This window comes from Felis catus, chromosome B2 (assembly GCF_018350175.1).
Source record: "Felis catus isolate Fca126 chromosome B2, F.catus_Fca126_mat1.0, whole genome shotgun sequence".
Taxonomy (NCBI): Eukaryota; Metazoa; Chordata; class Mammalia; order Carnivora; family Felidae; genus Felis; species Felis catus.
This window is the reverse complement of record NC_058372.1, coordinates 104,689,562-104,706,636: the sequence shown is the minus strand read 5'-3', so window position 1 is coordinate 104,706,636 and position 17,075 is coordinate 104,689,562. Positions and strand designations below refer to the sequence as shown.

General features: G+C 39.0%; 1 protein-coding gene across 1 annotated transcript; it reads right to left on the bottom strand.

Moving 5' to 3' along the window:
• Positions 1–11,654: 11,654 nt before the first annotated feature.
• On the bottom strand, positions 11,655–16,685 carry CALHM4 (calcium homeostasis modulator family member 4). The gene is made up of 2 exons (XM_045057931.1): positions 15,876–16,685; positions 11,655–12,470 (listed from the first exon to the last, which is right to left on the bottom strand). Exons 1-2 carry the CDS (start codon positions 16,431–16,433, stop codon positions 12,084–12,086), a joined length of 945 nt encoding a protein of 314 aa, XP_044913866.1. The 5' UTR covers positions 16,434–16,685; the 3' UTR covers positions 11,655–12,083.
• Positions 16,686–17,075: the final 390 nt, after the last annotated feature.

The following is a 17,075-nucleotide window of genomic DNA, read 5'->3' as shown; positions in this document are numbered from 1 at the left end:
TGCCTCTTAAGGGTTAGTTTGGAGTTGGGGCGCCTGGGTGGCTCAGTGAGTTAAGCATCTATCTGACTCTTGATTTCGGCCCAGGTCATGGTCTCATGGTTCATGAGGTCATGGTCTGACAGCACAGACCCTGCTTGGGATTCTCTCTTCCCTCTCATTCTCCCTCTCTCTTTCCCTCTCTCTCTCTCTCTCCCAGCCCCCCCCCTGCCCCCACGAGTGCACACTCTCAAAATAAATAAACATTTTTTTTAAAAGGTTCATTTGGAGCAGTGTTTTAAACTTTAAGGATAAAATTGGAAACTCTACTGACGATGGTGAGAATCAAATAAAATACATGATGTAATTTGCAAATATAAAGTGCTTATTTTTCTGGATATCCTGAGTTCACAGAAAGCAATGAATTGTTGTCGGGGGAAGAGCTGGACAGAAACAACAATCAGTGCAAAGGTTCTAAGGTAAGAGCCCACTTGGTATTTTGGAAGCCAATGTGGCTGATGCCCAGCAAACTGGGAGGATGAGAAGGAATTTGCAGATCATGTAAGATCAAGATTTGATGTGCATTGTAAGAAAGAGAAGTAAAAAATGGTTTTTGGCCAGAACAATAGGAAAGATGAAGTTCTACTAACCAAAATGACAGATAGTGAAGGCAGAATGAGTTTGGCACAGAAGTTGGTAACACCTTTAAATAATGGATCAAAGCAAAAAAAGTCAAGTAAAACTTTAAAACTTTTCCTAACTGATAGTAAAAACAACCTATCAAGATAGATAAGATACAGCAAAACAACCAACTTAAGGTTTATATTAGAAAAAGATTAATGTCGGTTGCAAGTTTTAATAAATGAAGTGCTCCTTTATATTTACTTCACTATTTTATTAACAGAATTTTTGGTAAAATACCCTTTTCAAACCTGTTACGTCTTCACTATAAAGCCTTTATATTTCCAAATGCTCATATAGTGATTTGGTTTTGTTTCTGGAGATAACTCCCTAAGAGAGGTCCAGTGCTAATATAATCAAGAGAACAAACATCCCTAAATCTTTGTCACGCCTACATGGACATCATTAAGAATTTTTGGGTTGCTCTCTAATTTCATTTTGACAATGACACAGACCCTTCACAGACACGGGAAGGCCGTTAACTCCCTGAGAGGGGAGAACTGTTATGAGGCAAATTGGCTTTCTTTTAGTGTTTTGTTTTTACTTTATAAAGATGTTAAAGGACAGGGCAGTTAGGAAAATGGTATAGTGAGAACATTATGGGATTTGGAGTCAGAGGTGAGAAGCCCAGCTTTAGCTATTTATAAGCTTATGAGATGATTCAGAGAATATGAAATAATGATATAAAACACATTGCAAATCCAAAAATAGGATATTAGTGTTGTTTATAATTTTAAGTGTATATGATGTCTTCTGAAACACTTCTGTTCTCTGTTGCCATTCTCTGTTCATCTTCATTGCTAAAGAAAAATGTCCCTAAGATACTTGTCTTACTCATTTGTATTCATCTAAGTTTCTTTGCAAGTAATGCAAACTCCTACTTGCTATTTCCTAATATTACCAGTCTTTCAAAATTGTTTGGGAGTTTATTTTTAACTTAGCTGTGCCTATGATTTCCCTAGGCAATCTCACAGAATTGATAATTCAGATACACAGAATTGAGAATTCTTAGTTCATGTGGCTACTGTTTCATTTAGCCAGGTGTCTCAAAACTCATCATAAGTCACAAATACAAATAGCCATATGAAATTCTAATTTTGTATACTCTCAAGAGTTCCCCTGAAGGGTGGTGCCTCTCAGCATCACAGCTTGCCTAACTGGCCTCCCTGCTCCCACCCTCATTTCCTACAATCTACTCTGACTCCACACGGCAGTGAGAGTGAGCCTGTTACACTATAAATCAGGTCATGTCACTCATAACTGACAATACCCTCCTCAAATTAAAGTCCCATCTGGCTCCCCAACCCTTAGCTGCACATCTTGTTCCTTTTCTGACCCTATCTCCTACTGCTCTGACATCTACTCTCTGTTCCAGCCACACTAGCCTCCTTACCATTCCTCAAACGTGTAGTACAGGTTCTCTTCCTAAAGTCTTTGCACATGCTTTCCCTCTGCCTGGCATGCTTTTCCTCCCATACTTATGAGGCTCATTCCCTCACCTCCCATCGAGTCTTTCCTCAAATGTAGCTTTCTCAGGTTACCCTGAGTACTCTGCTTAAAATTATTAGTACTCTTCTCAGTACGCCCTATCCTCTTTACCTAATTTTATTTTCCTCATGGCACGTTAAGATTGCACTACAATTACTTATTAATATTATCCTCTCCTCTCTCACACACACACACGCATACACACACACGTGCACATGAGTTCTATAAGGACAGGTATCTGTATTTTATTCTAGCACATAGGTCAGTGCCTGATACTGAATAGATGCTCAGAAAATATATATTCCATGAATGAATGAATGAATGAATGAATGAATGAATGAATGAATATGTATTCAATGGAATGGTAACATGGTTCGGTTCTAAAAGCGCTGGACCAAGGGATTATAAGGCTAGTTTATAACCCTTCTTTACAATTGATTTACCATATGTGTTTGGACAAGCCACATCCTCTCTTGGTCTCAGCTTCCCATCTGTACAATTAAGGAGTTGAGGAAAATTATCTCCATCATACCTTCCAGGTATAAGAGTCTCCTCAAGATCGTGCATATATTAGAGGTGCTTACATGGAGCCAGACTTCAAAGTTAGCAGTTAACATCTCTGACCCAAGGTGTCATGGCCAAAAGAGTCGTGTCTGTTGGTGGAGTTGTTTACTCTCCTAACAGCTTAGAGGCTAATGTTATTGAACCACATAACAGATGGGGGCCTTCGTTCTGGGCAACAGCAAAGCAGGGACAACACTACTTTTAAGTGGGCTATGCTTTCAACATTACCTTACATGTAAGGATGAAGTATGAGATGGGCAAACAAGAAATAGCATTTGTACATGTTCCTTTTCTCCCACCCAGCAATACCGTTTTGGTCATTTCAATCTTCTCTTTGACTTTTGCTTCTCTTCTTCCTCCTCCCTCCTCTCCCCCCCCCCCCCCCCCCGCTTTCTCACACACACACACACAACACACCTTTGCTTTGGATTTGAAAGGGACTGGGTGGAGAAGGAGGAGAGAAAATGAAGGAGCAAAAAAGTATGGAAGAAGATAGGATTCGTGAAATACAATGTAAATTACTTAAAATGTAGAAGGAAAAGGAACTTGTGAGTTAAAACAAAAAATTAACATTGAAGTCAAATTATTTTTTTGGCTTCATGAGAGACAGTACAGTGAAGGGTTGAGTCAGATATACCCCTAAGGGTATGTAGATTCCCGGGCAAACATGTTTTGTGGGGTGCCTATCTATAAAAGCAATTTTATTAAAAGATGCATTTTAGAACTTCAGGGGCCCAAGTAAGATACGGTGGATTACTGATAAAGATTAATAGAGGCACTTCATGCATTTGTTTATTGTTTAATCAGTGAGCATGAAGATTCTCTGCAGTGTCCATGCACGGTCTCTTCTCTCTTCGTGTTCTTTATCATCAAATGTATTATTCCTAACTTCCTGTTTCCCACCATGAAAAACAAAGTGGCAGTGCTGTTACTACTCACAATGCCATGACTCTTTGTAACTTCTACCGGAACAATATAGTTCTCCTTGCCTCTACAGTATCCTAATACAATCCTTAATTGCTCATTAAGTTCCATCACCCATCTGCTGCTTCTCAATGCTGGCTTTCAGTGATTTTCTCAAAGAATGTACTCTCTTCATGATGTCGGCAAGTGCAAGTCTTACCCAGAGTATGCAGGAAAATGAATGATTGTTTGCTTTCCAGTCACGCTACACTCACTACACAACTTCCAACTATGTCTTTTCCTGATTTCTTTAGGTCCTCATCACTGCATTCCTAGAATGCGATCTCTGTCAGTGTCAGCTGCACCCTACCTTCCAGACGGGCAGATCCAGTCCAGTGGTCGCATTCCTGCGTTGAGGATGCGCTCCACTAGGGTGGGAGAGCCCAAAGTCGCCACGTGATCAGGGGCCAGGAAGGAAAGCGGTGTGAGGGGACGGTCATAAGCCTCGGAGGACTTGACGCGCCACTCCAGTGGACTGCCTGATCCGAGACACGCAGCGTGGGTGCCCACGCTAGGTGCTGGCGATGTGGCACACTGAGCAAAGGACCCGCCACCGCCCCACCCTTTGGGCGCCCTAGACGTGCGTGGAAATACCCCGGGCTCACCACGCTCGGGGAAGGCAAGACGGGGGTCCACGTGATAAGGTTCGTGTCTGTGCACCCCACGCGAGTAGGTCCCAGAAAATTTCCGAGAAGGAGCTCAAAGCCCCTGATGCCCTGATGGCAAGTAGTACTGAATTGCATACTGAATTTTAGTATATTCTAGCTCTGCCACTTGGATGGTTTTGCTTTGGCTTTCTCTTCCCCCCAAGTTACAGACCTTTCTCTGGTCTGATAGGACCTCATAGGATCTATAAAATCATTATTGGGGTAAAGATTTATATTAGGTAGCTGTCTCAAATTCAAGCTATTTCAAAGTGAAAGAATGGCAAGCATAAACTAGAGAATACTTGATTTGTAAAATGTATATAATCGAAAAACACCACATAGATCCAGATTAGTTTTTCTTTCCTTTGGCATTTTTTCCCTCATATTTCAGATGCTGGAATATGTCCATGTTATGAAAGAGTTTACAGTATATAGTTCTGTTGATGTCACTAACGGGCAACTAGAGAAGAAAAATAGATTTAAATGTTTTTTATTTGTAGGCTAAAACGTCTATCAATACATTTAAAAGGTGTATTCAGCTGTTCTTTCTGCACGTTAGAGCAGTTTCAAGTATAAGAACACATTGTATTACACATATTTATAAAATATCACATTATAGATATATTTATTCTCCAGGAGCAAGTTTTGGCTTGCTAGGGCAGAGCTTCAGTGCATGTAGGATCACAGGGTGCTTGTGCTAGCAATTACCTTGAAGAGGCCCTGATCCAGGACCTGTCACTCATGACCAGCCGTGTGGGCTCATAAATCCTGAGATGTGTCTGCCCCTGAAACAAATTACCACCAACTTTGGGACTTTACTCAGTGCATATTTATTATAGTTCTGTTAACTATAAAAACTGTATATAACTCTGTTCTGACACACGTTAGACACAGGTCTCAGTGGGTTAACGTCAAGGTGTTATCAGGGCTCTTTTCCTTCTGGAGGCTCTAGGGGGAAAATCCATTTACTTGCCTTTTGCAGCTTCTAGAGGCTGTCTGCATTCCTTGGCTCATGATCCCTTCCATCTTCAAAGCCAGCAATGACTGATTTCTCAGGCGTCACTCTGAGACTCCTTGACACTCCTTTGGGGTTGCCACTTTGCCTTCTTTCTGACTCTGATTCCTCCTGTGCCCCTCTTGCAAGGAACCTTGTGATTGCATGGGGCCCACCCGGATAATCCTGGTTAATATCCCCGTTTCAAAATCTTTACCTTGATCACACCTGCACTGTCTCTCTTGTCATATAAAGTATAAAGGAACATTCACAAATTCCAGGGATTATAACGTGAACATCTTTGGGGAGGCCATTATTTAGTCTGCCACAGTATGTAAACTCTGAGGAATGTGAGTACGCACAGTTTTCCTGGCTATTTCTTCAAAACGGCTTTCCTTTCCCCAAAAATGGCACTTCAAAGAGCTCTGTGACTTAAAATACTTTAATCACTCCCATAATTTTATCACCCTCCCCTATCTCATGTAAGGGAACATTAAAGTTCCAGAGAGATTGACTTATACAAAAACCCTATGATGATGAGCGATGTTTCCCTGACCCCTGATTTTGACCGACTTTTTTATAACTATGGGCTGCTGAAAACAAATTAGCAAATTATAGTGGCTTCCTGCCCATTCTTTGCATACATTGAATACCTGAACCTCTGGGGTAAACTGGCAGGTAGTCTGTGGCTACAGATTCTGTGCCACTGGCTGTTGAGTACCTCAGATCCAAAGTTATGCCCCAGCAAGAGGGCACAAATCAGTTTGTTAAGAAGCACAGTGCCTTGGGGCACCTGGGCTCAGCTGAGCATCTGACTGTTTCTACTCAGGTCATGATCTCACTGTTCATGAGTTCAGGCCCCAGGTCGGGCTCTGCGCTGGCAGTGCAGAATCTGCTCAGGATTCTTTCTCTCTCTCCCTCTCTCTGCCCCTCCCATGCTCGCTCTCTCTCTTTCTCTCCCTCAAAATAGTAAAAATAAACTAAAAAAAAAAAAAAAAAAAGAAAAGAAAGCATGATGCCTTGAATCATGGGGCTAAGCCATGAGCCCTTAAACATGCCGGGAGAGTGGAAGTGGAAAGAGAGGGACTCAGATGTGATACAGCACCCTACTTTTGGAGCTCAGGGTGTTTTCATTATTCATCGTCAGATGTAGGAGGAGAATCCTCCTGACACCTACAAGGCCTTGGCAGGTTGGTGAGCTGCCTCCCATTGCTGTATTCCAGCACAGTGCTATGAAGGGTAGTATCAGAAGTGAAACCACCAGGGCTGGATTCTGGCTCTATCACTGTAAGTATGGGTCCTTTGGCAAGTTGCTTGACTTCTCTTTATCTCAGTTACCTCACCAGTAAAATGGGGGAACTTATTTCATGGGACTAATATAGGCTTGGGTTCCCATTACGACCCATGGTTCCCCAGTTATCTCATAAAATATCAGTGAGAAAGCATTTCATCTGTGTAGAACTTTACACAAAGTTTCTTCACATTCTCTGGGTTGCTTAACTCCATGTCAGCAAGTCCTATCAGAATATGTGATTCTGTTTCCCAGTTTGTTGCAAGGAGGACTTGGGATAATTCGTTTGAAGTAGCTGGCATACACGAAGCACTACATTTTGTTGTTACGACTACTATCACCACTACAGATGGGTGCAGATACTTGTCTGGCCGCTGGGGGGCAGCAGAGTAAACAATAGAAATCCATTTGTAAGGTTCTGATGTACTGAGATTTGAGAAGTTTAATCATACTTAGTGGTTAGCACAGAAAAAATAATTCCATTTCAGGAATGATGTAATTTACCTCTCCGGAAACACCATTCATTGCTCTTTGGTCAACAGGTCACATTTAGAGATGTGTGCCCCCAACCCAAAGAGCTAGTTGTATAGCCGTGTAGCCTGCCAATATCTATTCTTTAGTGACTGGGGCTAAATTTGGATAGATTTATGTAGAAGCCAACATTGTGTCTCCACACCATATATTTTGAGGTAGCAAATAACTACTTAGTCTTGCATTTGGAAGGCCTTTGGTTGGCTGTGATCTTTCAAAGTTTTAAGGTTAATGTGATTTTCCTTGGTGCTAAGCAAAATGCAGAAAAGTAGTTTGGAAATTCACATTGTTGCTTCTTATTACAGTCTTGCATTTGAATTTTTTTTTTAAGGGAGAGAGCATGTGAGGGGGACAGAAGGAGAGAGAGAATCTTAAGTAGGCTCCACGGTCAGTCAGCATGGAGCCTGATGCAGAGCTCAATCCCATGACCCTGGGATCATGATCTGGGCCAAAACCAAGAGCTGGACACTCAACTGACTGAGGCACCCAGGTGCCCCTGCATTTGACTTTTTTTTTTCTTAAATGTTTATTTATTTTTGAGACAGAGAGAGACAGAGCATGAATGGGGGAGGGTCAGAGAAACAGACACAGAATCTGAAACAGGCTCCAGGCTCTGAGCCCAACGTGGGGCTCGAACTCACAGACCACGAGATCATGACTTGAGCCGAAGTCAGATGCTTAACTGACTGAGCCACCCAGGTGCCCCTGCATTTGACTGTTAAAGTTGAAGATTGAAAACAGAGAAGGGAGACAAAGAAGATGAATAGAAGTATGATTCCACAATTCGGCTTTGGAAAACATAAAGTTGAGTAAAACACATCTAAGCTTGTCTCCTAGAAAGGAGGCAGCTTAGATTGTGGTGGGGGAATGGGAGAGATGGCAGAGTTGAAGTTAAGAAATGAGCAAGTCTGTATATATGCCACAGCATTTGATGTAGTAGCCAAAAGCATTTGGTAACAAAATATAAGGTAGTATTAGCACATAATTAACTTTAATTATATGTCTTAAAATACATAAATCCATTAGGCATAAAGAGGAAGTACAATGTTCCTGACGGAAAAGTCTTGTCTCACTTGCTGTGGAACAAAAGAATATTCCAGACAAACATACGCACGTGCACGCACACACACTGAGAAATGGGAATTTGATTTATTTAATTGGAAATGGATAGTATACAATGAAATGCCACAGATGTGTACTACCCTTCAAATGTTCACAGATGTCATAAAGCCCTTTGAAGCCATGTGCAGGAGCCAAAGAATATTTAAAATCCTTTGCTAGAAAGCTATGGTGGAAGATCATAATTACATGATTTAGAATATTAACTGTGCATGTCATACAGAAGTTTGATGTAGAAAGCGCTTCCAGGGTCTAGTGAAAGTTTCCTGGTGTTTAATGTGTATAAACAACTATTATCTTCTTTCTTTTCTTTTTTAAAATTCTTTTTAACATTTATTCATTCTTGAGGGACAGAGAGAGCATGAATGGGGGAGGCGTTGAGAGAGAGGGAAACACCGAATCCGAAGCAGGCTCCAAACTCTGAGCTGTCAGCACAGAGCCCGACGCGGGGCTCGAACCACAAACTGTGAGATCATGACCTGAGCCGGAGTCGGATGCTTAACCAACTGAGCCACCCAGGTGCTCCTATTATCTTCTTTCTGATGATGTAATACTTTAACTTTATATACTCTTTGATTTTTCTGTTAACTCAAAACTTATTAAAGAGTATTTACTGTGGAATATTCCCCCAAACACTAGTAAAACAATTCTGAGCATGGTGTAAAGTGTTGATTTAACTATTATGTTCCAAATGGAGGAATTTCAAAAATTCCCAGATAGAGGGATAGAATTTTAGTGCTGGAGGAGACAAAGTGGACATGATCTTCCATATTTACACAGCTCATTTATATCAGAGCCAAAGGAGGACTCTAGTTACCTTCCACAACTTCTTTTTTGTTAATGATCCCTCTCGTGATTTCATGTCAGTTTTGTATATGGATTTAGGTGACAAAGTGGAATGGCTTCCCTTGGCCATTTGAAAAATATCAGTACATTAACACTCTTTTGAAAGTGGAATGCCAGCAAATGTCTTTATAGGAAGAATTGAACTCAGTAATACTTTCCTTGTAATGGAGACAACCTGGGCCTACTACTATTCTAGAAGATTGTATACATCTGGACCTGTATACGTATGAGCACAAACACAAAAATCTTATCAGATTTAAACAGAATCTCAAGAATACATTTCCTTCAGTTCCTTTGCCCTACAACAGGTAAGGTATCATCTATGTTTCATAGATGAAAACAGTTGAGTCCCAAAGACACTACCTGACTTGCCCAGTAAGTAATGATGAGGGAGGGACAGGTCTCCTGTCTTAGCAAAGTGCATCACTTCTAGATTTTTTAAAAAATGGTCTTCGGGGTGCTTGGGTGGCTCAGTTGGTTAAGTGTCCGACTTCAGCTCAGGTATGATCTTGCAGTTCATGAGTTCGAGCCCTGTGTCGGGCTCTGTGCTGGGCTCTGTGCTGACAGCTCAGAGTCTGGAGCCTGCTTCAGATTCTGCGTCCTCCTCTCTTCCTCTCCCCCACTCATACTCTGTCTCTCAAAAATGAATAAATGTTAAAAAAAAATGTAATGGTCTCCTTAAAATTCTTTTTCTATTTCTTTTCGTTGTGTGGAACCCATAATTGCTTACAGAATAGACTCTTTCTTCCATGATTGTGTAACAGAATAGTAAGTATTTGATTGCATTTTAGGTACTCAAGTAACTGGTTTCCTTGAAAGTGAATCTTGAAAGTTAGCTTGACTATTGGGAGTTGGTCCATTATTACCCAGTAAGCAGCCATTGTTTCGGCTTAAAAAATACACAAACGCCTTCATTTTGCTTATTTTGGCTAACGAACCAGTTGCTTAGGTGAATGTGACAAACATGAAGCATATATATATATATATATATATATATATATATATATATATGCTTCTATATATATATATTCTATATATATAGAGAGAATATATATATTCTCTCTATATATATAGAGAGAGAATATATATATAGAATATATATATATTCTCTCTCTATATATATAGAGAATATATATATAGATATATATATAGATATATATAATATATGTATATATAGATATATATATATATCTATATATATATAGATATATATATATAGATATATATATATAATATAGATATAGATATAGATATAGATATAGATATAGATATAGATAATATATATATACATATCTATATATATATAATATAAATATAATATAATATATATATAATATAATATATATATCTATATAGATATATATAATATATATATCTATATATATAGATATATAGATATATATAATATATATATCTATATAGATATATATATAATATATATAGATATATATAATATATATATATTCTCTATATATAGAGAATATATATATATATAGAATATATATATATATTCTCTCTATATATATAGAGAATATATATATAGATATATATATAGATATATATATATAGATATATATATATAGATATATATATAGATATATATATATAGATATAGATATATAGATATAGATATATATAGATATATATATAGATATATATAGATATATATATATAGATATATATATAGATATATATAGATATATAGATATAGATATATATATAGATATATATATATTCTCTATATATATTCTCTCTATATATATATATTCTCTCTATATATATATATATTCTCTCTCTATATATAGAATATATATATATATTCTATATATAGAGAGAGAATATATATATATTCTATATATATAATATATAGAATATATATATTATATATATTATATATATTATATATATTATATATATATATATTCTATATATATATTCTCTATATATACATATATATGTATATATATATATATATGCTTCTATATATATCAGAAATAACCAGGATCAATTACAAAACTGTCAAATTTTAGAGGTGTAAAGTCACAGAGAAGAGTCAGGCAGGTCTCCGCTTTTGGAGTTGTAGATAGTGGATACATAAATACGTATAGCAGTCATACTTCCCCAAATGGATTTTGAACAAGGGCACAAAGTGATAAGGAAAAGTCGCAGATGGTGTCTCTGCAGTGGAGCACAGAAGGGAAACTTTCTGGAATAAACTTTATATGTTGTGACTATAAAAATGCTCCTAGTATGGAGGTGCTACAAAAGAACATTTGTATGCTACAAAAGAACATATGATACTAATGATGATAGAATAATGCATCATCTTCCCCTGGTTATGGCAGAATGACTCAAGACCTTTCTGCCTGAGCTGCTCTCTTACATGTTACCAGTTTAGAAAGGACATTTTGTCCTGGCTCCCAAAGATCAGATATTTAAGATCAAAGGAAGGGGTAGAAGCAAGTGAAAAGTTCCTAGATATTACATAGGGGTAGAAATAAAACGAGAAATTAGAGTCAGGGAAATAGTGATAAAAGACATGGGATGCAAGGAGAAAGGGGGAAAGGAACATTTATTGGCACTTATTTTAGGAAAGGCACTGTGCTTATGTTAACACATTTAATCCTCACCACGGCTCTGCGAAGTAGCCACTATGTGCAGGTAACAAGATGGGGCTCAGAAATATTAGTTTCTACAGAGATACTGAGTCATAGAATCAACATTCTAATTTTGATATGACTTCAAATTCCATATTGTTTTGCTTACACCAATAGAGGCATCACCAGACCTATATTATACTATTACCACTTCCACCAAGGAAATCCCAAAAAGAAAGATTGGCACAACGATCAGATAAAGTGACTTTGGAACTAGCATCTTGAATGGGCTTATTTAAACAAATACCAAAAGACACAGAAAAAGTTAAAGAGATGACACTGAAACTCCATCAAAGTATCAACCTGACCTGTGAGAGGTGCTATAATCAAGGTTGTAATTCGATGCCTTCAGATTTGCTTTCCTCACTCTCCTCATCCAGCTTGTCTCTAAGGAAGCTGTAGTGACCTTGCAAATCGTCCCCCATGCAGAGAAGACTGGGTGCTGAAATCTCTTTCCAGTCCTGACACGAAGGAATGCGGATGCGTTTGACGTCCTCCTTTCCAGGAATGAAGCCAAAGAGTTTCTGTATGCGCTTCGTGATGAGGAGCCGCGAATGCTGTTCTGCAGCTTGTTCAAAGAGCTCCCTCTCGTTGTGGAGGTGGTTGGTCCAGTACCAGTGCTGCCGAGAGGGGAGGGGGGAGCAGCACGTCGCCAAGCAGCGGGACACTAGGATAGCGACGGTTGCCAAGGTGATCAAAATCCAGCCCAGCATCTTCACATAATCGTTTAAAAGAAAAACAGCATCAATTTGGGAATATTCGAGGGACAATCATAGCAATGGGGATTTCTACAAAACTGGGGGTAAGAAGTAAACTGTGGGTAAGAAGCTTGTTTTCCTAGTCTTTGAAATATGAACAAGGTGCTGATCACTTGGTATGGATACAGGTGCGATGGAGAGAATAAGCCCACCCATTTCAACTTGGTTTTTGGATCACACAGGATATTGACCAGTTAGCTTGGAATGGATTATAACTACTGTTCTTAAAGTGACATCTGCTATAACCCACCAATTACTCTTGTGGAAGGTACCTAAACTACATCTTTTGGCTTTAGCTGAACTTCCCCACCACCCCCCCCCAACCATTAGGAACAGGCTCAACATCTTTGGGTGCTTAATGACTATTTGATAATGATGGTGATGAAAATGATGATATGATAGATAATAACAGTAGCTTCCTACGTGCCTTCATAATAACGTGCTAACATGTATTCATTGACATTTCTTCCTGAGTTGCTCTTTTCCTTTATTTTTTGTGACCAAAGAAGACTCATGTCCCTAAATGTAAAGCATCTTATTATTTTCCTTTTCATTTCCCTCCTCCTTTAAATAGTTATTTGCTGACCAGTTTTATGATTCATTTTTGAAATATACTTTGAAAGGAAAATTAACTATATTTCATCTGCAATTAATTAGTTTCCTCTTTTAATGACTGACATAAATGGCTGTTTTCTAGTCTTATTTTTTTTTAATTTTCTTTTTTTTTTTTTAATGTTTATTTCTGAGACAGAGAGACAGAGCATGAGTGGGGGAGGGACAGAGAGAGAGAGAGGGAGACACAGAACTCGAACCAGGCTCCAGGCTCTGAGCTGTCAGCACAGAGCCTGATGTGGGGCTCGAACTCAGACTGCGAGATCATGACCTGAGCCGAAGTCGGACGCTCAACCGACTGAGCCACCCAGGCGCCCCTGTTTTCTAGTCTTAGAACCCTTTTTTTTTAAGTATTCTTTTTTCAATAGTTAGTGATTATTATATAAAGTGACAGAGGCAAGTTCCATACGTGTAGGGAAGCCAGCAGTAGGCAGCTTCCCAGCCACAGTCTCGGAGGTGAAGTTCTCTCCCACAGCTTGTGATTCACCGGTAGTCCTGGAATTACCAGTGTGAGCACAGCGGGATAGCTGTGCTCAGTGGAGGCTAAAACCTACAAAGTGACACTTAGGGCAATTTAATTTAATAGAGGCCAGCATGGTGGAGGAAGGGGCATCTGAGATGCCCATTAATTCATTAGCTATCATTTATTGAGTCCCAGGTTGACCTCACACCATGTTCTCTATACATGGTGCTTGGTTATAGGGACTCAGATGTGAATAATTTAAGTTACGTTCATCCTTAAGTCGAAAGAGGGAGGCAAAATAGCAAGCCAAGAAATATGGTAAAATGTGATCATTTTTGATATCAGTAAGCATGATGGGACAGAAGTGAATTCACTTAAGGAAGAGGAGTACCAGGGAATACTTCCCAGAGGAGATGATGCTCAGACTTAAACATTAAAGAGGAGTTTACCAGATGCAAGAAGTTGAGGAGAGCTCTAAGAAGAGAGGAAGAAAAGTAAGAGCATGAAGAGTTGGGAGAACCTCAGGAAGTTTGTCCTCACGGGGTCATAGGAGTCATGTGGAAAAGTGGTCAGGAGCCAGACATTGAAGGACCTTGTACTCATGACAAGAATTTGGATTTGTGATGGGGCTTGTAGAAAATCATTGAAGAATTTTGTATGGCAGATGGGGTGGGGCTCATCATTCAGTCTGCATTTAGAAAGATAATTTTGACATGGTTGTAGAAGATCAACTGAAATTCGGTAAAAACTGTCAGGAAGCTATTCTAGAATAAAGTATGGGCAGAGAAGGGGTTTGAAGTTAATATGATCTTGTCAGTCATCTCAGAATAATGAAACTTATAGTGTATATTCCTCAAATGAGACTGAAGTTCAAGGTAGTTGTGAAAGGCAACCTGGTGAAATGGAAACGGTATGACCTTTGAATATCTCTATCAGTCATTTATTAGCTCTGTGAACTTACAAAAGTTACATGAACTCTTTGAGCGTTGGTTTCCTCGTCTGTAAAATGGAGTTAATTAAACCTTTCTCTTAAGATTATGAGGGTTATAATTAAATAGGGAATATTTATACAGTATATGAGAAGCGCCTCAGTAAATATTAGTTTTGTTGCTGCTGGTCCAAGAAATCCACTGGCCGATGGCACTCAGAACTATACAACTGTGTCTTATCACAGAAGTCCTTGCATGCATTAAATAAGATATTGTCACTTTAAGAAGATCTTACCAGTGTATATTACATCTTAGTTTTTCTTGAGCGAGAACATTTTTTAAAGTTAGAATTCCCCCACTGATTATTTGACCTCTCACCTGCCTTCACACAGTTCCTCTGGCTGACCTTTAGGGCTAGCATAAAAGGTTGAGACAGAGATACCTTAATGGGATATCTAACTTTGCTTAAATCAGGACATAGGCAACACTTGAGTATTCTGTGTATCAATAGTAATTTTTTTCAACAAAATAGCGTTATCACTTCCTAAATTTCAATAACTAAAAAGTGATGGGTCAAAAAATGTGTATGCCTTTGCAATAAGTAGTTTAAAAATAATTTATTTCAATTTTATTTCAGTGGTTTGAAAATGTGTTTTTCCCCCCAAACCCCTTGCAGAAAGTAATGTATGCCAATTACTCTTTCTGTACGGACAGAATGCACTCTTACACTTCTTAAATTTAAGCTGTAAGTGCCGTCGATTTAGGCCTTTTCCCTACCTCACTCCACCCCCTCGCATAAATTTGTCTAAGGACATTACATTTAGAACTATCACTGGAACTTATTTTCGTCATAATTAAGCTTCCTATAGTTTTAGGCAAACTGTTAATATGTAGAATGAATATTTAAGAACGTGTATATGCAGAAAGAATTAAATAATATACTATATAGTAATAATAATTTTAATAACAATGTCTAAAATTTATTATATTTAATATCGATTCTGGACACCATACTGAGCGCTTTACATGTATTCACTCATTTATTACTCAATCCAACTTTATGTGGTAGATCCTACCAGTATCCCCGTTTTACAGCTGAGAAAAGTGAGGCATGGGTAAGTTAGATAACTTGCTTAAGGTTCTGCAGGTTGATAAATGGCAAAGCAAGACTCAAAAACAGATCTGCTGACTCCAAAGCCCAACATCCTAACTATATCAAATAGCCACTCAGTAGAAATCACTTTGATGAATAGCATCTAGTTTGCATTTTATATTCAGACAATATCAGAAGCGGTAGGAATGTGAAGTGTGTCCAGTGACTAGTTAAGATGGGATAGCATAGCATCAGGAACTTACTTGTGACTGGTATCTGTGCAGAAGAGCTACTTCATCTCTCACTTGGATCATGTCAGATGGAGTTGATTTGCAACATGGAAACCCAGCTAGGATCTGTTCCCGTCTGCTGGCACTGACATTGTCAAATACTGCGTAATGGTCCACAGATGCGAATTCACTTGCCGCACATTCATAGTAGGTGCCTGTCAGCAGGGTTGCCGCCAGCCATGTTAACGGAGCAACAAGTGCCCTCCCAGTGATGCTGAAGAACCTAAGGCAAGCCAGCTTGCGCTCCAAGAGGCTGATTCTCCGGCGTGGAGGAGCACAGCTGCAGCAGTATTCACGGCTCATTGTCCACATCTGGCTTCTCAGGGCATAGCCAGCAACCAGAAGGAGCAAGGCTGGAATGAGTAGAAAAGCAGAACCATAGTAGAAATTTTTCCCAACCTGGCAAGGACATTTGAATGTGAAAGAAGAGAACAGCTGTTGCCCACCAATAGTCGAAGCAGCAATTAAAGCATTGATAAATGTTCCACTTCTCTGCAGGGAAGACGCAATATTGTTGAGAGTCGGGCTCATCGTCGGGAAGCTCTTACACGAATCAGCTTCCGGCCCTTTCTGATCGTTAGACTCCACCAGCTATAACCATTTTATGGGACCTTACTGGTTTAACTGGCTGTATCAAGCAACCCAATATCCTCAAACAGGTTTAAAGGATTCAGGCATCTTTCCTTATGTACTTTGTGAATCCCGAGCTAATAAATGTACTTCAGATTACAGCCGGAAGAAACTAGAGAGATTCATCTGGTACGAGTGACAGGGAAAACTACTTCAGTGTATCTTCCCACTAAAAAGAGAATGGCCTGCTTGCACAGCAACTGCTGCCATCTTTCCATGTGCTGCCTTGATCAGCACCGGCAAATAGGGCATTGGCAGCAAAACGGAGAACATTCTTACCCTGTACTAGACCAGGAGTTAGTTACCATAAAATTATGACAAAAGGCGTAACAGAACTTACCAAATAATAGAGACACCCAAAATTTAGGGCTGTCTGGAACATCCATAACCTATGAGTTCTTCCAGAACATCCCAAAAGCTTTTCCCAAAAGAAGAACGAGTCTTGGGTACCCCTAAAGTCAAATTGCAACAAAACTAACTTTCTAACTTTGCATAAAAAATGTGTTTGTATGCACAGAATCTAATATAATAATGTGTTGCTTT